Below are 20,265 nucleotides of genomic sequence, written 5' to 3'. Positions count from 1 at the left end.
ATAGCGGACCCATACCGAGTACCGTACCCGCTGGCTGGTAGTGGTAACTAGGTCGCGAATAGATGTCCGGAAAATGGCTGCGATATGAACGACGGATTAAAACTCCGTTCAGAAGTTGATGTCTACTACTTACCAGGGCTTCTAGTCAAGGTAAACGAGGTCTTCTTCTGTAGCTACGTGCCTCCGCGGTGGTGGATCAAGCAAATCCCGCAGATGTTGGACTATATGACGACCGTGCTGACAGGGCGAAGGTCGGTTGTAATAGTCGGTGACCTTAATTTCTGGACCGTAGAATGGGGGTAGCCATTTCATGCTCCGGCGAGGTCATATCCTGCTAGAGGCCCTTGTTATGCTAGATGACGCAAATGGAAATATACATCGAGGCGTGCGATCGAGGTGCAATCTACCTACAACATGGAATATGGTGATATGTTTTCTAATTTTAGGCAAGGAATTTCCTATGCATCAAGATAGGCCGAAAAAATCCTTCTGAACTGTAAACAGCTCTTTTATCAAAATTAGCGAAAAAGTTTCCAACAATCGGCCTACTACTGGACCAACAATAATCTACAAACCAAAAGCTACTCAAATTATCATTTCTTTTGGTGGAATCGTTCCAGCTGGCAGACACACACGCGCTCGATCACGCTGCTGTTCTGCCTCATCCTTTTCTGCCTGATTGCTACGGTGCGACGATTTTGCGCCGCCGAATTAGGAGGATCAGGTTTTTCGGCAATTTTGGCAGTTATAGAACCGCGAGCAAGCGAGCCGAGCCTTTCGCGTGAAGGAAGATCCAGTCTGTCGCGGTGTCTCGTCTCGGTATCGTTCGTTGCTCGCTGGGATCGATCGATGGATCGAGCACATCATCATTTCTATAAAGTGCCACTCCTGCCGTCGATCTGGTTTAGTTTGATAGCCGAACCGATCCTAGCAGCAACAGCAGCAGCACGTTTTTTCGGGAAACTAGTGCGTGTGTGGGAAGTGTCGCGTGTTTCCGCTTGATCGTTAGCGTCCTACCTACGTCCAAGTGGTTTGTCGCGAGGAGAGCAAGTGAAAGTTCTTCTTCGCAGCTGCAGTCTGTTGGTGGATTGTGAAATTTTGAGGAAAAGAGCCGGTGGAAAGTGAAAGCTGAAATGAAAATTGTAAGTGCGAATGCTGATGATTGTGGATCATTTTTGGATAAGTTGATGGCAAGGACTTTTGTGGAAAATGTGAACAATTCAGCGAACATTGACGTGAATGACTAATTCTTAAGTATTTAAAGATTTTAGGAAACATAATTTATATAGATACAATCGATGATTTTCACTTTTTTTCATGCTCCTAATACACGTACACTCTGAAACTTAAATTACTGCTTATTTTGCTTTTCTTCTTTGAAAAGATTTCTGATTGAGCATCTCTAGATATGAAAATGTGTTGCTAGGGATGTCTAATGAGGAACACTGAAAGCAGATAAATAGCAAGTTACTTAAGTCATCAGTGAAATAAAGTTACTCATGTTTCATAGCTAATGACGAACAGAAAAACAGGGGAGTCTCTAAGAAACCTTACGGAAATCATCTATCGTTGTCGTGAAATCGGTAGTCATATCAAACCATTCGTGTCGGAAGTTGAACAGACGTCACCGCGGTTCCGACTCAATTTGCGTGATAAAAGACTGTCTGTCCGCTGATGATTTGTCATCCGGCGCAGACTCCGTGGACGCGGTGGAAATTTACATCTTTATAAGTTTGTATAACTAATCAAATTATCATTTAGTGGAGGTCACAGAGGTGTCTGCAAGCACGGATTGGTGTGAAAATTTTATGATGTTTTCCTGATATGTGAGAGACCGCCCATAAATGGAACTTTTGTCCTGTTTTACGATGATAGTCGGTCACCAACCATATCAAAGCATATCACATTTCAGAGGATTTTTGAAGGTTGGAAATGGAAGTTTTTTCTTTGCAGTAACGAAAAGAAATGCTAAAATTTGGCCATGGACTAGTGATCTACTACAGATTTGAATTGCAAAAACGTCAATGTAACCTTTTCCAATCGGCTGAGGCTATAATTTTCGAATCATATTTGGAGCGGTAACGGTTAGGAAAGCATCATCTTCAATCTGATTGATATTTCTGGTTTGATGGGGTCAGTTTTTGGGGTTTGTTCAAGGTTGGTCTAGAAAATGAATTTGCCATCATCAATGCAATTCAATGTTAGCTAATTTCTCTTGGACTCTTGGTCAATTAAGATATACACTCCCGATCAAAAGTTTGGGGTCACCCCCTCAAAAACATGTCATATTTTAGGCCTATATCTACGGTGTCGATAGCGAATAGTGGCACTGCCCATCACATTAGTGACTTCTCGCACACGTCAAAGTGTTATGCTACCTATGGTCGCATAACTGTCCCATATGAATAGGAAACGCAGCAAATATGGGACTGATGTGCGATCATAGGCAGTATGCGGCTTGTATTCTCTTCGGGCATTTTTAATACCAATTCTGAGGCTGATCGTGTATGGTGAGTTTTATGATTATGTTGCTGGATAAAAGACAATGGCGAATCCTCATACAAAAACCGGACAAAACCTCAAGCTTGTCCCAAATTTGCTGAATTTTTCAGATTATGACAATTTCGGTATGCTAAATCTATATTTGATATTAGAATTCACAAATGCTTTATACACAGACAAACAGACGTCTCACTCTACTCACTTCTCATTGTTACCCTTTTTAACGGTTAGTCCAAATATTTCGTAGTTCGCAAATCGCTCGGTCACGGCGCTTGTATCGTTTTTGCTCTTGTTTGACGTTTGCTCACTACCGCCACCTACTGAGTGGTTTGCGTAACACAGCTTGGTTATCATTGGGCGATAATGATTTCATGACGATGATTTTTGTCGCTATTTGTTCCAAGTGATACGTCTTTATCTGTGCTTTATATATTTAGTTGTGAACTGGTTTTTGAATATAAAAAATGGTATTGTAGCGACTTTTTAAACTCTCTATGTAGAATACTCTCTTGATTGAGTGTAATGAGTTTTCGTACCTTTCGTACCAGAGAACATTCATTAGAGGGCAGTATTCTAATGAATGTTCTCTGATGTCTAAAGAATAACTGACGCTTTCTTATACAGTCGACTCTCCACATGTCAATGTTCTAGATTTCGATATCTCTGCCTATAGGGCAGTGCATACTGCGGTTGCTAAGGAAAAATTTTCTAAGTCTCTGACGTTTCGTGGCCTTGTTGTTTACAGTTTGGACTTAGAGAATTTCAGTCGAATTTTCGTTTTGTCCGGGAAGAGGTGCGTGAGTAAATCAATTCGAATGAGGAATTTTATCGTATCCATCAGCTTTGTAACTTCCGCGATTTCGTTATAGATCCAGTGATGATGGTCGAGCCCAGAATATTTCAAGCCAGCGCCAATTGGGTCATTCTGACCGAACAAGTTCCACCGAACCAGGAAATATTCGTGACCGAAACCTATTTGATGAGGGTAAACCATATTTGAAGCGGATATTCTACCAGCTTCTATTATAATACTGCGATGGCGCAGATCCACCCCCAGAAGACATGGACGCCAGCAAACGATCAAGTTCTGGAAGGAGTGTGACCCTAGATATGCCGAACCTTTGCGAGATTGCCGCCCTCAAGATTCTCCTTTCATCCATCCAGATGGCCATAATAGTGTACCTCGGCACCAATCCAGGTCAAGCTTTCCATCACTCACCGCTGAAGAAGAGGAAGTTGGAGTTTCTAACGCACCGTTATTCAGATTGGTTTTATGCGAGTAGATGATTACCAAATTGTTAAATATACCTAATGGAATAAAAGTGCAGTGCCGAACATTCCGATTCAAAATATTTTTCTAATGAAATTGTTGGACAAATTCTGGTTGAATTCCGTGGGAATTCTGGCATGCATCCGGTTGGCCTTATGGTGGGAATAATGGATTAACTTGAAAGCCCGGAAGCCCCTAAGAGCAGTTTTTATGATATTTCTAAAGAGGTTTTATCTGGGATTCTTCCAGGAGTTTTTTCCGTTATTCTCACAGGAACTCCTTCCACGATTGCTTATTTCAGAGATTCCTTCTGGGATTTCTCCAAAAATTCCTTCTGGGATGCCGCCAGGAGTTTTGGGATTCCTCTAGAAATTCTTTCCGAGATTCCTTCGGGTATCCCTTCTAGGGTTCCTCCAGGACAATTGGTGTTCCTTGTTCAGATAAATACCAAGTAGGTTTTTCGAAGATATTACTTAATAAATGAAATGTTTAATAATAAATCTGCTATGTAAGAAAATAAAATTTGTTTTATTCGAATAAAAATCACCTTGAGACATTGTTCCTTCAAGGGACCCGCATTGCCAAGATTGTGGCTCGGTCATACGGTGGGATGAATTCGTCTGGGACTCCAACGGTAACCTTGTGGAGTTTTAGAAGAAATACTGGGACAAAGCTTTACGGGGAATTTGATGGTAATTCAATGGAGATGGAGGATTCTTCTATGAAGGATTCTTTCTGGCAAATCTTGTGTCATTCTGTAAGGGGCCGTCCATAAATGACGTAGCATGTTTTGACGATTTTTGACACCCTTTCCCCCCTCGTAGCCTATTTTCCCATACATAATACATGGCTCGTAGCATAATCAGAGATTCCCCCTCCCCCCTAAAATGCTACGTCATTTATGGACGACCCCTAAGTAGGTTCTTGGAGTTTCGCAGTAAATCCTCTAAAAATTCTTCCAAGAATTCATCGGGGATTCTCCAAACTATTTTTTTTTTGGGATTTACATAAGAACTTCTACCAGAAATCCATCCATGAGATGCTTCTAAGATTACTCCAGGAGCTAATGCATGGGTTCTTTCACGAGTTCCTTCAGGGTTTCCTCCAGAGTTTTCTTCTGAGATTCCACCAGGAAATTTTTCGGACCTCCCTCCTGGAATTTTAACCGACATTTCTTCAGGTGTTCCTTCCAGGGTCCACTCAGATATTCATTTCGAAATTCCAGCACATATTCCTTCCGGGATTATTCCCAGTTTCTTCTGGGATTTATTTAAGAATAAATTCTTTGTTTCGTCCAGAGGTTCCTCCAATGATTCCTCCAGGAATTGCTATTTGAAGCGCTCCAGGAGTTTTTTTTATGGGATTCATCCAGGAAATCTTTCTTCCATAAACTTCTTCCAGGGGGTTGTTCATTAATTTCTTCGAGGATTCCTACAGGAACTGCTTCTAGGACTCCTCCAGGAGTTACTTCACGGGTTCCTCCCATTCGTTCCTCCAGAATTTCTTTCAGGATTTTCTTCTGAGATTACACTTGGAGTGGCATCTGAGATCCCCCCAGAAATATCACCCGTGATATCTTCCGGGATTTTTTCATAAGTTCTTTACAGGATTGCTTCAGTAATTCCTTCCGGGATTTCTTCCGGACACCTCCAGAAATTCAATTCACGATTTTTGCCAAATTTTTGCAGGAGTTCCATCTGAGATTTCTCCAAGAATTCTTTCTGGGATTTATCCAGAAAATCTTTCCGGGGTTCCTCCAAGAACTTCTGCCGGATTCAGTCGAGAACTTCTTCCGGTAATCCTACTCATTCCGGGATTTCTTTATGAACTCCTTCCGTAATTCCTCCTAGAACTTCTTCCGGGATTCCTACAGCAGTTCCATATGAAATTCTTACAGATCATTCTGGAATTCCTCTGGAATTCTCTCAGATGTTCCTCATGGCAATCATCCAGGATTTTTTTGTTTGAATTCCTTATGAAAGAATTCCAAGAATTCCATCTGGAATTCAATCATGAGTTCCATATACAATTCCTAAACACTTCCTAGAGAAATTCCTCCAACAACTTTTTAAGCAATATTTCCAGCAGATTTGTAGCGAATTGCTACAGGAGTTCCTTCAGTTTTTCTCCAATCGTTCCTTTCAGTTTCATCCAATAGTTCCAATAGTTCAAAAAAATTCCAAAGACATTCCGAAAGGAACTGGAGGAATCTCAGAGGAAACTCGTAAAGGAATCCCTGATGAAACTTCTAGAGAAATTTTATTTATTTATTTATTTATTTCCAGAAAAAAAAACGGGAATCTAAAGAAGAAATTCTTGGGGAATCTCAGAAGGAACTCTTAGAGGTATCTTGCAACAAATTCCTAGAGGAATATCGAAAGGAGATCTTGGAGAAATCCTAGAAGGAATTTCTGGAGGGATCCCAGAAGGAGTTCCTGATTAAACCCAGGAGAAAATCTTAGAGGAATCCTAGAAGGTACTCCGGAATGAATCAGAAGGAGGAATTCTCAAAAGGAAGAATCCTGGAGGAATCCCTAAAGGTACATCTGGAAAGATTTTGAATGGAATTCCTGGAATAATCCCGGAAGAAATTCCTGGAGGAATCTCGGAATGCATATCTAAGTGCCCGGAAGAAACACCTGAAGGAATCCTGGTAGAAATTCCTAAAGGAAACCAGGAAGGAAGTTCTTGAGGAATCTCAGAATGAACTTCTGGGGGAATCCCGGAAGAAATTCCGGTTGAAATTCCTTGAGGGATATCCGAGGAAACTCCTGGTATAATCTTAGAAAGAAACCCTGGAAGAACCCATGAATAACCTTCTTGGGGAACCTTGGAAGGAATTCCAGAAAAATCTCAGCATTAACTTCTGCAGAAATCTTTGGAGGAGAAATCCCCAGAAAGAGGAATTTAGAAGGAAATTTTGGAGGAATCCCAGAAGGGAGAATTCTGAAAAGAAGGAATTCCAGAAGGAACTTCTGGAGAAATCTTAGATGTAGCTCTTGAAGAAATAAAAATTGAGCTGCTGCAGAAATACCAGAAGAAACTCCTGAAGAGTCATTCGAAGGAACGATGTTTCACGGTTAGTTTTATTCAAATGAAACAAGCACATGGAGGTCCTTAAAATTTCCTGGTGGAATCTCGGAAAGAATTTCTGGAGAAATCCCAAAACTTCTGGCGGCATCCCAGAAGGAATTTTTGGAGAAATCCCAGAAGGAATCTCTGAAATAAGCAATCGTGGAAGGAGTTCCTGTGAGAATAACGGAAAAAACTCCTGGAAGAATCCCAGATAAAACCTCTTTAGAAATATCATAAAAACTGCTCTTAGGGGCTTCCGGGCTTTCAAGTTAATCCATTATTCCCACCATAAGGCCAACCGGATGCATGCCAGAATTCCCACGGAATTCAACCAGAATTTGTCCAACAATTTCATTAGAAAAATATTTTGAATCGGAATGTTCGGCACTGCACTTTTATTCCATTAGGTATATTTAACAATTTGGTAATCATCTACTCGCATAAAACCAATCTGAATAACGGTGCGTTAGAAACTCCAACTTCCTCTTCTTCAGCGGTGAGTGATGGAAAGCTTGACCTGGATTGGTGCCGAGGTACACTATTATGGCCATCTGGATGGATGAAAGGAGAATCTTGAGGGCGGCAATCTCGCAAAGGTTCGGCATATCTAGGGTCACACTCCTTCCAGAACTTGATCGTTTGCTGGCGTCCATGTCTTCTGGGGGTGGATCTGCGCCATCGCAGTATTATAATAGAAGCTGGTAGAATATCCGCTTCAAATATGGTTTACCCTCATCAAATAGGTTTCGGTCACGAATATTTCCTGGTTCGGTGGAACTTGTTCGGTCAGAATGACCCAATTGGCGCTGGCTTGAAATATTCTGGGCTCGACCATCATCACTGGATCTATAACGAAATCGCGGAAGTTACAAAGCTGATGGATACGATAAAATTCCTCATTCGAATTGATTTACTCACGCACCTCTTCCCGGACAAAACGAAAATTCGACTGAAATTCTCTAAGTCCAAACTGTAAACAACAAGGCCACGAAACGTCAGAGACTTAGAAAATTTTTCCTTAGCAACCGCAGTATGCATTGCCCTATGTTGATATGGCCATTTTCATGGTTGCTAGACCATGTTTTCTAAGTGTACTAGGTTAGGATGCGTCACGTTGTCAGCTGATTCAAGAACAATTTGCTGTCAAACGGAGACCAATCGCTGATTGGTCGAAATTGATATCCGTTTGCTGCGATCTGATCGCTTTGTTGTTGGTTTGGCCGTGTTGCTAGTTTGTAGGTTTAGCATTTGATAGCAATATTTAAAATCAAGGTATATTTTTAATTCAAGCTTCGTCGCTTCAAATATGCCAGCATTTAGAACTTAATCAACCTAAAGTGACTCCCAAGCCCGAACACCGATAAAAATCATTGATTGGTGTAAAATTAATTGAATTTTCGATATATTTCACTACAAATAAAAGAACATTGCGTTTGAAAGCAATTTTAGTTGCTAGCTTTGCTAATCCAATTGCAAATAGTGCTTTACGGTGCGAAATAAGCATCAAAATTGAAATGTTTGACAGGAGAATTTCACATCCTATCCTAGTAGGTGTATAACATTCTGGAAAGGCGAGGTGACATCTGTTTGTTGACGGTTCTTCCTAGTTACCGAAGCTTTTTCAATCTAGTGTGCATTATAAATAGGTCCTTCAATTCGATCTCTCCCTATATCGATGGTCCCTTCAATATCGAGATGTAGAAAGACAACTGTAATTGGGTTCCTAAATTTTGGACAATTTATTGATTTTTAAAATATTATACAAAAGAGCACTTTTTTCTAAGACTTTTTTTCATATTTATAGAACTTTGTTTTGATATCTAAAATCAATTTCGAAGAGATTTTTTGATATTATCTTCTGATAGCTGTTTGACAGCTCCGCCTAGTATAACATCCGAGTATATGTATCATCCCACTGGAACTTGGACTGCCTCTCTACATCTTAGTGTTCTTTGAGCACTTCCGCAGTTATTAAGGGAAGCGCTTCACGAGATTCCAGGGGAGAATCTCCACGAGATTGCAGGAAAAATCTTTATAAGATTTCTGGGGGAATCTCCACGAGATTTCTGAGGGAGTCTTTACGAGGTTCCAGGAAGAATCTCCACAAGATTCCAGGAGGAATCTCCACGAGATTCCAGGAGGAATCTCCACGAGATTCCAGGAAGAATTTCCTTGAGATTCCGGGTGGCATCTGTACACGATTTCAAGGAAAATCTCCACGAGATATCAGGTGGAATCTCCACGAGATTCCAGGTGAAATCTCAACGAGATTCCATGTGGAATCTCTACGAGATTCCAGGGAGAATATCCACTAGATTCCAAGGAGAATCTCCACGCGATTCCAGGGAGAATCTCCACGAGATTCCAGGGAGAATCCCCACGAAATTCCAGGGAGAATCCCCACGAGATTCCAGGGAGAATCTACACGAACGTCCAGATAAATCTTCACGAGATTCCAGGAAGAATCCTCACGAGATTCCAGGGAGACTTTCTACGCGATTCTAGGGGGAATCTCCACTAGATTCCAGGGAGAATCTCTTTGAGGTTCCAGTTCCAAGGAAATCTCCACGAGTTTCCAGGAAGACTTTCCGCGATAGTCTTTCGTGAGAATCTCTACGAGATTCAAGGGGAGAATCTCCACGAAATTCCAAGGAGAATCTTCACGAGATTCCAGAGAGAATCTCCACGAGATTCCAGGAAGAATCCTCACGAGATTCCAGGGAGACTTTTCACGCGATTTCAGGAGGAATCTACACTAGATTCCAGGGAGAATCTCTTTGAGGTTCCAGTTCCAGGGAAATCTCCACGAGTTTCCAGGAAGACTTTCCGCGAGAGTCTAGGGAGAATCTTCACGAGATTCCAGGTAATCTCGTGTAGATACGCCATGGATCTCGTGGAGATTCCCACGAGATCCAGGGCGTAGTCTCCACGAGATTCCAGGAAGAATTTCCATGAGATTTCTGGGTAAATCTCCACGAGATTTCTGAGGGAATCTATACGAGGTTCCAAGGGGAATCTCCAAGAACAATCTGTGAAAGATTCAGCTCAATCGGTTAAAATCTGAGCTAGCGCAAATGAGTTGAAGGTTTGTATGAGATGTTCAGCCGAAATATATAGGAAATTGGAAAACCTCCAGTCTCTCATTCAGCACGTCGGTTTGGCGAGTTCGATTTCGCTCAGAATTGAAAGAATGGTAGTCGATACCCTAAGGAACAACTTTGTAGAAGACCATATCATGATAAAACTTACTTTAGTTGCGGTTTCAGCTAACGAAAGCAGGATGACATCTTCTCATGTTTACTCTCGGTTGTTATATGCAGCACGTGTTTGTCGGTCGAAGCTTATGCGTAGCGCGCAGCCATGCAGCTAGGCAGCTATGCAATTCTTCATTGTGTCGATACCCATCCACGTGCGTGAGCAATTGAAATGAAGGACAACATAGCCGCCTATGATGTAATGTTCAAGTTTCGAACGGCAAACACGTGCTGCATGTAACAACCGAGAGTAAACGGGGGAAGATGTCCTCATCCTGCTTTCGTTGGTCGAAACCGCAACTAAAGTAAGTTTTATCATGATATGGTCTTCTATAAAGTTGTTCATTAGGATATCAACTATTATTTTTTCAATCCTGAGCCAAATCGAACTTGCCAAACCGGCGTACTGAATGACAGACTGGAGATCATCCAATTTCTCATATATTTGGGCTGAACATCATTGGCGTAAATAGGGGGTGGCCAGGAGGGGCCTGGCCCCCTCCAGAAAAATCCATTTCGGAAAAAAATCACGCGATTCAGGCGAAAAGTATCTTTTTAGTATAAATCTATATCGACATGGCTTTGGCCCCCCCTAGAGCTATGACCTAGTTACGCTTATGCTGAACATCCCATACAAACCTTCAACTCATTGGCGCCAGCTCAGATTTTAACCGATTGAGTAGAATCTTTCACAGATTGTTCTTCTCATCCAAAGGCATTCTAGAGGGTGCCCGGTGGAATTTTTCGACATTTTTGTATTTGGACCTGTCTATTCTCCAAGCATTCCTCTAAAAATATTTGCTGGGATTGCTCAACACATTCTTCTTGTCACTTGTCAAGGGATAACTCCATGGATTCCTCCAACAATGTCACATGGTATTACTTTACGGATTTCCGTTCCAAGTACACATGTCACAGAAAAGTCACGACAGCGTAGGTTTTGGTTGCTCAGCAGTTACTGTGACTTACTTCCAGCAAGTAAGCAGTTATTTACTAGAAGTAAGTCACAGCGACATCTGCGCAACTGAAACCCTTGCTGTCGTGACTGTACTGTGACATATGTGTTTTGCTTGGAAAGTGTTCTTCCAAGGGAGGTATTTTGGACCCCTTTAGGAAGTGGATGAACAATTAAGCGAAAAAAGAAAGTTCCCACTTCAAATATGGATAATTACAGTAGGCATTACGTAGAGCAACATGTTTTCTTTCGAAAAAGGCCAAACGACACTCAAAATTGTTGTAGTAAATACAAGAAATATCAAAACTCCCGAAGGATCTCGGGCTTCTATTTTGGACCACCAAGTGCACATATTTTGGCCCACCAAATTAAACTTCAATTGATTGATCAAATGAAAGCCACCTCAGCAAAAATTTAAACATAGTTAAAACTACGTGAAGTTTACATCTTTTCTATTCATTTTTTTGCGGCAGGGAACGTTTAAAAATTACGTAACGGTAAAAAAGAAGAAATTTTGTTGCAATTGTCAGTTTTTACGCAGTGTATAAAAAATGTTACGCAAAACATGTATTTATTAACTATTGCATAACGTCAGTCACCATGCATAAATTACGTAACGCTTCATAGAAGTGTGAAAGTCTAGTGATTTTGGCAATGAGTGGAAAGGCCATAAAACATGTAGTGATTTGAATGATACGTAAATTGTCAAACATACTTGAGATAACACATTATCTCAGTCATCAACTGATTGCCGAGAAGTACAACTTTTGTAAACTGGATGACTGAACACAGCTTTTGACAACAAATGTTCCTGTTTGACATACACGGTAAATAAAATTTACCTAAAATTAAGTGCTAAAGAAAAAGTGTCGCAAAAATCTTGAAATTTTTTTTAAAAGTAATTTTATGGGCTTTATCTAATAAGAATACCGATGTATATGTATGTATACCGATTCTTCCAGTGATTTCACTTGTAGTTTCTTCTGGTATATACTGGGTATATATTCAAGGAACTTCTTTTAGAATTATTTCATGTAGGAAGATTTGTCCAGTAATACATCGTAGGATTTCTCTAAACTTTCCAACTATGCTATCTCCATAATTTCTTTTAGGGATTCTTCTAGAGGTTCCTATGGAGTTCTTTCGGATGGAATTCCTGGAGGAAGGCCAAGAGAGGTCAGTGTCTCTCTTCCCTTCTTTTATTTCTCGTGTTTGTTTATGAAGGTGAGTAAGAAAAAAAAAGAAAAAAATGGCGTATTCCAAGAATTTCTAGAGGAATTCCATGAGGAAACACCAAAGGAACATATTGAAGAATCCTAGGAAAATTGCCTTAAATATTCCCAGCAAGAGTTTTTGAAGTAATCTCAGAAGAAATCCTCAGAATAATCCCCAGAAGCATTGCGGGAGATATTACAGTAAGAATTTCTGGAGTTGTCCTAGGAGATTTTTTTTTCTATCTGTATTAACGAGATTTTTAGCCCTAGGCTAGTTCATCTCGGGACCCACGCTTTACTTCCCTTCCGAAGGAAGAACTCACATTTTGTGAGTATGTCGGGAGTGGGATTCGATCCCAGGTCCTCGGCGCACACTGGGGCAGAACTGAAAATACATGGAAAAAACCTCTAGCTCATCGAGATGTTGAGATACTCATTTGGTGTCTTCAGAGAAAATATTTCTATGAACATGGTCGATATTATGAGTGATAGTCAATTTTTCTTACGTTATTCGCATAAAAGTCCTATAAGTCATTTTGGCCAAATTACATTTTAGCGATATGGTGTCTTCGGCAAAGTTGTTCGGCTATTTATGCTGACAAAGTTTGCTGAAGACACCATGTCGCTAAAATGTAATTTGGCCAAAATGACTTATAGGACTTTTATGCGAATAACGTAAGAAAAATTAACTACCGCTCAGAATATCGACCATGTTCATAGAAATATTTTCTCTGAAGACACCAAATGAGTATCTCAACATCTCGACGAGCTTGAGGTTATTCCCATGTATTTCAGTTCTGCCCCAGTGTGCGGCGTGATAGCCACGTGCTTTAACCATCGCACCAGGTCCGCTCCACAGGAGAAATTGATTGAAGAACCACAGCATGAATTGTTTGAGAAATCCAGTAGGAATTCATGGAGGAAAGCTAACAAGAGTTCCTAGAGGAATCCCATGAGAAATCCATAGGAGAATTCTTGGATAAAATGTCTTCGATAAAAATTCCTGGAGGAATCACTCGAGGAACATCTGTCTACAGTCTGAACTACAGTCAAAATAATGCACACTGATTTTAAAATGTTAAAAAGTGCCCAAAATTTGAAAACCCCGTTTTTTTGTTTGAATTATAAAAAAAAGTACTGAACCGATTAAAATGAAATTTTCACCACTTATTATGACTTACTTGAAGAACTTACAGTCAAATTTTCAGACGTTTTGATGAGCTAACAACCAAGTTATAGCCTAAACAATTTTTAAAATGGAAGCCCAAAATTTCCAAAATCACATTTTATTGTATCGACAATATTTGCGCCAATACTGAACCGATTTTGATGAAATTTTTAGGGCATTAACTACACATAACATGCTATTCCTGGTTAGAAAATCAGCTATTTTTCTGAACGCAATCAAAAGTTATACATTATTTTGAGTGTCTCATTTTTTTTCGAGTCCAGTCTTTAATATCTCTGGAGGAATTCCTGGATGTGTCCGTGGAGAAATCCCTGGTAGATCAACCGAAGGAATTTCTGCAAGAATTCCAGGCACATCGCCCAGAAGATCCCAGCGAGAAAGCCAGTAGAAAGCTCTAAAAGGATCTCTAGCAGAGTTTCTGAAGTACCACAGTTAGAATTTTTGAAGGAGTAGGACAAGAATAGCTGGAACAACCGCAGGATTAATTAAATGAAGAATCCAGCCGGGCGTTTTGGACAAAATTTCTTTGGACATTCCTGGAGGAACTTCTGGAAGAATTTCAGAAATATTTCTATGAATAATCCAAGCAAGAATTCCTGAAGAAATCCCAAGAGAAATCTCTAGGAAAACACCTAAAAATATTACAGTTAGAATTTCTGGAGGAGTCCTACGATGAATTGCCGGTAGAACCACAGTTGCAATTGCTTGAGGGATCCCAGCTGGAATTCCTGGATTAAATATCTGAAGATGTTCCTGGAGGCATCACCGGAGGAACTTCTGAATAATCCCAGGAAGATTTTTTTATTTTTTAATTTTTTTTTTTTATTTTTTAATTTATTTATTCATTTTTTCGGTAAGGGGAAAAGCCAGGATGGAAACATTTATATTGATATGTTTCAATCCCAGGCGTAAAAACCCCTTCAAAAAAGTATACAAAAGAAACATTACAAACATTTCTAATTCTAACTTTCTTCCCCTAACCTATTTATTACAATGCTTAGTTATTGTTTGATAGACCTCAGACAGTCCGAAGACTGATTAGGAGGTCTTTAATCGATGGTAGTTCAGTGCAAATGAGAGTATTTAAGTATAATAATCAATATATATCATATAATGTTTTCAATAACGTATTTTTTCAGACTATTTTTAAATATGTGGATTGAAGTAATAGTTTTCAAACTCAGTGGTAAGTTATTGTAGTTAATTATGGCAGGATATATGCAACCAAGCTTAATGTAATTAGTTCTTGGTATTCTTATTTGTATATTAATCATGTTTCGTGTGTTGAATCGGTGTAACTCACTCAATGATTGGAGTTCTAAGTTATGTTTAATTAGATTATTTTTTACTTTATAAACAAACAAAGCAGATTCGAAATACTTAAGTTGAGCAAAATTCATAATGTAGTTGTTTTTGTACAAATCAACAGTTCTAACGTTAGGATCCAAATAATCTTCCCAAAAAATAGTTCTCATGAACTTGTTCAAAGTTATTGAGATTTTACTAATCACGTAATTAGGAGCGTTTTGCCATATTATACAGAGATAACAAATTTGTGAATTAACATGGGCATAGAATAGATTTTTCCTCTCTTTAAGGGGTATCATGTAGCTGCTTTGGCGGAGCATACCGAGAAATTTACTAATTTTCTTATGAATGTGTTCAACATGTAAATTCCATCGCAAACTCTGTTGAACTATCAGACCCAAATAAGCCAAAGAGACAACCCTTTCTAGCTTTTCTCCACTAAGCCACAGGTCATAATGTATGTTATCTAACTGATCGTTCTTACGGAATATAATATACTTTGTTTTAGATGCATTAACCGTTAATCCATTATTGAAAAACCATTGTTGTAGTAAATTCAAATCATGTTGCATATCTTGGTAAAGGAATTCGAAACTATTTGCATTATAAACTAAAGCGGCATCATCAGCGAAGAGTTGAAGCTTTCCTTTCAAAGGAAGATCAAAAATGTCGTTTACATAAACGTTAAATAGTAATGGTCCTAGGATTGAGCCCTGTGGTACGCCAAAGTCAACAGTCAATTCTCGACTAGTATGATTATTGATGCTTACACATTGACATCTGTTATTCAAGTATGATTCAATCAGTGAGAAAGCTTTGTTTCTAATACCGTACTGATGGAGTTTTTTCAATAGTATTGTGTGAGAGACACAATCAAATGCTTTTGATACGTCTATAAAAATTGCAGAACATAATTTACGTTCGTCTAAGTTAACCTGAATTTCATTTATTAGATTGACAGTGGCGCTGGTGGTATTCGAATTTTGTTGAAAGCCATATTGATTTTTACTGATTATTTTGTGGCGATCAAAAAAACTACACAGCCTTTGCTGTATAATCTTTTCGAATGGTTTGGATAGAACCGGGAGGACTGATATTGGCCTATAGTTTCCTAAACCTGTTTTGCAGCCGCTTTTGTAAATTGGCACTATTTTCGCTGATTTCAAACAATAAGGAAATACGCCGTCGGCGATCGATTGGTTGATTAGAGAGGTTAGTTTTTGAACAATTATTTCTAAATTTTGTTTAATAACTTTCGACAGAATACCATCTACTCCTGCTGCATTAGAGTTTTTTAGGCTACGTATGTAGTTGCCAACCTCATTGGCTGAAGCTGGTAGTATAACAATAGAATTTGCAATTGATCTATTCAATGTGAAATCTCGAGGCTCATTATTAAATTTTTGATCCAAATTATACAAAAGCTCGTGAGGTATGTTGATAAAATAACTATTGAATGCATTACATATATCTACACTATCCTCCAATACCCTATCATTCAAGAGTATTTTCGAAATACTTGAATTTCCTTGTTTTGTTTTTCTTCGAAACACAATTTCATTCAATATACTCCACACCTTTCTAATGTTGCTGCGATTCGCAACTATCTGATTTTGATAATATGTTTTTTGCTTTTGTTTAATGAGACGAGTCACGTAGTTCTTTTGTTTTCGGTAATTTTGCTGTATTAGTAAGTTATCTGGCCATTGAAGCGTTCTCCTGTATAACTGATCCCTGTATCGTATTTCTCCAAGTACTGTTTCGTCTATCCATGGCGCTTTAGCTTGATATCTACTACATGTACGAATTTGATATGAGTTTTTGGACATACAATTTTTTATCAACTGGTTAAAACTATTCAAACAGGCAGCTGATTCCACTAAATGCGTTAGATCAGCAGTAATGCTAGCGTAATTGTATTTCACAACATTGGTTGATTTATTGCTTCTAGATAAACTATTCTGCGAGTCGAAGCTGATAAGCAATGATTTATGATCTGTGAAACTAATGTCATCGATACATAATCCAAAGTTTAGGTAATATATGTTCGTAAAAGCATGATCTATTATTGTTCCTGTTGGGTTTATTCCATGTGTAGCACTATCGTTATCGACTCTGTTTAAAAATGTAAATCCATTGGATTCCACCATTGATACATAAGCATTCGAGGTCGTGTTTAGTAAGTTGATGTTGAAGTCACCAACACAAATCAGTTTCCCAGCAGATTCCAACAGAGAATCTAGGTACAGTATAGTGTCATTCAAATTTGCATGTGGGGGTCTATACACTACTGCAATATCCAATCTCGGCTCTCTCAGAGAAACAATAATACAGCTACCTTCCAGAAATTCTTCGTTTTTCATAACATCATACTCTATAGATTCGTGAATAAACATACAGGCACCACCACCTAGTCTATTGGATCGTGGACAACAAACTACGTTGTAGCTAGGAATATTGCACATATAGATCTCATCGGGATTTAATCTCATTTCAGTGATACAGATAATATGGATAGTTGATTTGAACTTTGCTAAATACAACATAAGATCTTCTATTTTATTTCGTATCGAATTAATATTCATATACAACAGGTTGATTTTTGAATTGGTAAAAATTTCGTTCGAGTTTGGGTATACAATATTTAAGTTATCACCTAATCGCACATTGCTAATAAAATCGTCGTCATCGTTCGTTCCCATGACAGAAAATACATGTGAACAGAAAACACCGTACTAACACCAACATCAGCAGCCTCCAACAGCAACCAGCAGCAACAACAGCAGCCAGCAACAACAGCAGAGAGTTTGAGCGATCAAGCTTTCCTTGGAGATGAACGCAATCTCTTGAGATCCTCAATGGAATCGATGATGTAGACATCTGCCGAGTCGTCTCTCTTGCAGTAGATGTTCCCGTTGTTGCACCACACATACTTGAACCCATGAGATACCCGGAGAGATTTGGCTTCTCGAAACAGTGAACGGGTTTCTCTCGTCAGATTCTCATTTATGAAGACCTTAGTATGGAATCGCTTGTTGTTGGGAGAAGACCTTGAGCTGGTGGGTAGCGCCGCATTGCCAAAGTCGATTTCATCAGCATACACCGATTTACCCTTACGAGCACGAAGGATGTCATTTCGTACTTTAGAGTTGCTGAATTCGACCAGGATCATTCCGTTCCTAGCCCGGAGGGTTCTTTCGATGTCAGTAGAGAATAGTTGCACCCCTACGGCAGCCGCTACTTTTGTGATGATCGTCGATTCTGCGATAGTGAGTTCCTTGGGTATGCCATTAATGATGATTTCGTTTTTCAACAAATTTTGCTCCGCCAGACGCAGACGCTTCTTCATATCGACGATAGTGCTGTTTAAGGCCTGAATGTGGCCATCATGTTCGCTCACTTTAGTAACACACCCTGCAAAGTCCTTCTTCATGTCCTCGTGTAAGGACTTGATGTCTTCATACTGAGCCGCAATGAACGCTTGTGAAGATTTCACTTCTTCAACCGAATTCTTAATGTCACTCTGAGACTTTGTGAGTTCACACATGGACGCACTCAGTTTTCTCACAGCATCATCCGTTTTCTTCTGATTTGTACCGTTTTCTTCGCATTTTTGATTGAGTTTGTCCATCGACGTTTGCAAGCACTTCATATTAGTTAATAGTTCGTCCATCTTTCTGCTGTTTGCATGCGAGGTTTCACAATGACCGGAACAGTAGTAGCAATGTCCCTTCTGAATCTTGTTATAGCGAGAATCTGATAGACCCGCGCATTTAACGTGCAATAAATTGCTGCAATACACACATTTCACATTTTTCTCGTCAGACTGGATTTCAGTGTTACATACTGAGCATTCGTCCATTGCTGATCTTTTGTATCGAATAGACGTGGTACTCATATCAACTCGCAATAGGGACGCTCTATCAAATAGTTTTTGAAATTTAACTATTTTAATAACTTATCACTGATATAATCGGAATATTTTCACCACAACTCGAAGAGCCCGTTTCGATGTATAGAAACGTTATATTTTCGTGATTTTATACGCTAAGTATTATTAAATATTGTGATAAAATTTGGAGCTATTATTTTAGTCGCGTTTACTCTCAGGCACTCAGTACAGTTACCAGATTGTCTTGAATGATCTCACCAACAATACTTGAAGGAATTTCTGGAGGAATTCCTAGAATTAATAGGAATTGCTGAAAGAATCTCCAGAGGAATTATTATTGGAGAGCCCCATTAAGAATCCTAACAGAAGTTCCTTGAACAAATACCTGGAGGATTATACCTACAGTCCTCCTAGGGCGAATCGATAGAAGTATTCTGGAGGAGTCCCTGGTGGAATCGCATGAGAAATTTTTATTCCTGAAAGTATTTATCACAGTTTTAATTTCTGGATGAGTCCTAGAAATTGGTTGAGGAATCCCTGCTGGAATTCATGGAGGAAGGCCAGCAGGAATGAGGAATTTCTTGAAGAATCCCTGGATAAACTTCCTGGAGGAAGTCTTGGATAAATCCTTGAAAAAATCCCTGGAAGAATCCCAGCAGGAATGCTAGAGGGAATCTACAGGAATCCCTAGTAGAATTCCTGAAGGTACCACAGTTAGAACATCTTGAGGAGTTCTAGGAGAAATTGCTGGAAGAATCGCAGCAGGAGAAATCATAATAGGAGCTCCTGTAGAAGTTCCATGAAGAATTTCTCGAGGAATCTCTTGATAAAATTTTTGAATAAATTAGGAAGAATCACCTGGAAGAACCTGGAAGCATCCCAGGAAGATTTTCTTAAATAATCCCACCAGGATTTTTTGTAGGAATCCCAATAGAAATTTCTAGTGGAATCCCTAGAATAATTCCGAGAAGTACAATAGTAAGAATTTTTAGAGAAATTCTAGTTGTAGTTGCTGGAGGAATCCTTGCAGAAAATTTTATTGGAAATCCATCAAGACTGTCTGGAGGAATCCTAAGAGTTCTTGGAAGAAATATCTCGATAAATCCACAAAAGAATACCTAGAGAAACCCCTAGAAGAACCATTAGAGGTATTCCTTGAGGAATTCTTAAAAGAGTCCCTTAATGAATCGCAGGAGCAAATGTTTTGGATATCACAAAAACAGCTCAGAATGATGTCAATGAAAAATCGCGAAAAATGCCGCGTGATGGTATTTAATCACATTCAACAATTGACCTCAGAACCAGTTCCCCGGATCATCCGTAAAACTGGTGCCAAGGCGCTTAGTGACCGGGATGGACTTTCAGACATGTTTTTCTATCTTTTTTAGTTCGCTTAGGTCTGAAAACTAAACTGTTCTCATATCGACAACTATCGACAATTTACTTTTTCCAAAATAGCCAATTCAAATTTTATTCCGGAATAACTCCGGAACCAGCTGGCCATTCCAGCAATGCCTATGGAATCCCTAAATTAGAAGGATGAAGCGCATATCCTTGTGTCAAAATTTCGTTGAAAATATTGAAATTAAAAAAGAAAAAAAGGTAC

At 39.3% G+C, this 20,265-nt stretch overlaps 2 protein-coding genes across 3 annotated transcripts in view; one reads left to right on the top strand and one right to left on the bottom strand.

Moving 5' to 3' along the window:
* Nucleotides 1-796: 796 nt before the first annotated feature.
* The window catches only part of LOC109422046 (pupal cuticle protein), a 30,641-nt gene continuing 11,172 nt past the window's right edge, over nt 797-20,265 (top strand). Inside the window, exon 1 of the mRNA XM_019696681.3 lies at nt 797-1,142. Within this exon, the coding sequence (XP_019552226.2) occupies nt 1,134-1,142 (9 nt within the window). The 5' untranslated portion in view covers nt 797-1,133. The remainder of the gene's footprint in view (nt 1,143-20,265) is intronic.
* On the bottom strand, nt 4,775-20,255 carry LOC109421349 (uncharacterized). 2 transcript variants are annotated; one of them, XM_062844882.1, is made up of 2 exons: nt 7,770-20,255; nt 4,775-7,693 (listed from the first exon to the last, which is right to left on the bottom strand). In XM_062844882.1, exon 1 carries the CDS (start codon nt 17,467-17,469, stop codon nt 14,566-14,568), a length of 2,904 nt encoding a protein of 967 aa, XP_062700866.1. In that variant the 5' UTR covers nt 17,470-20,255; the 3' UTR covers nt 4,775-7,693; nt 7,770-14,565. Both variants share the same exon structure in this region, with proteins under 2 accessions (XP_062700866.1, XP_062700867.1).

This window comes from Aedes albopictus, chromosome 1 (genome assembly GCF_035046485.1).
Source record: "Aedes albopictus strain Foshan chromosome 1, AalbF5, whole genome shotgun sequence".
Taxonomy (NCBI): Eukaryota; Metazoa; Arthropoda; class Insecta; order Diptera; family Culicidae; genus Aedes; species Aedes albopictus.
This window is presented reverse-complemented; position numbering and strand designations above follow the sequence as displayed.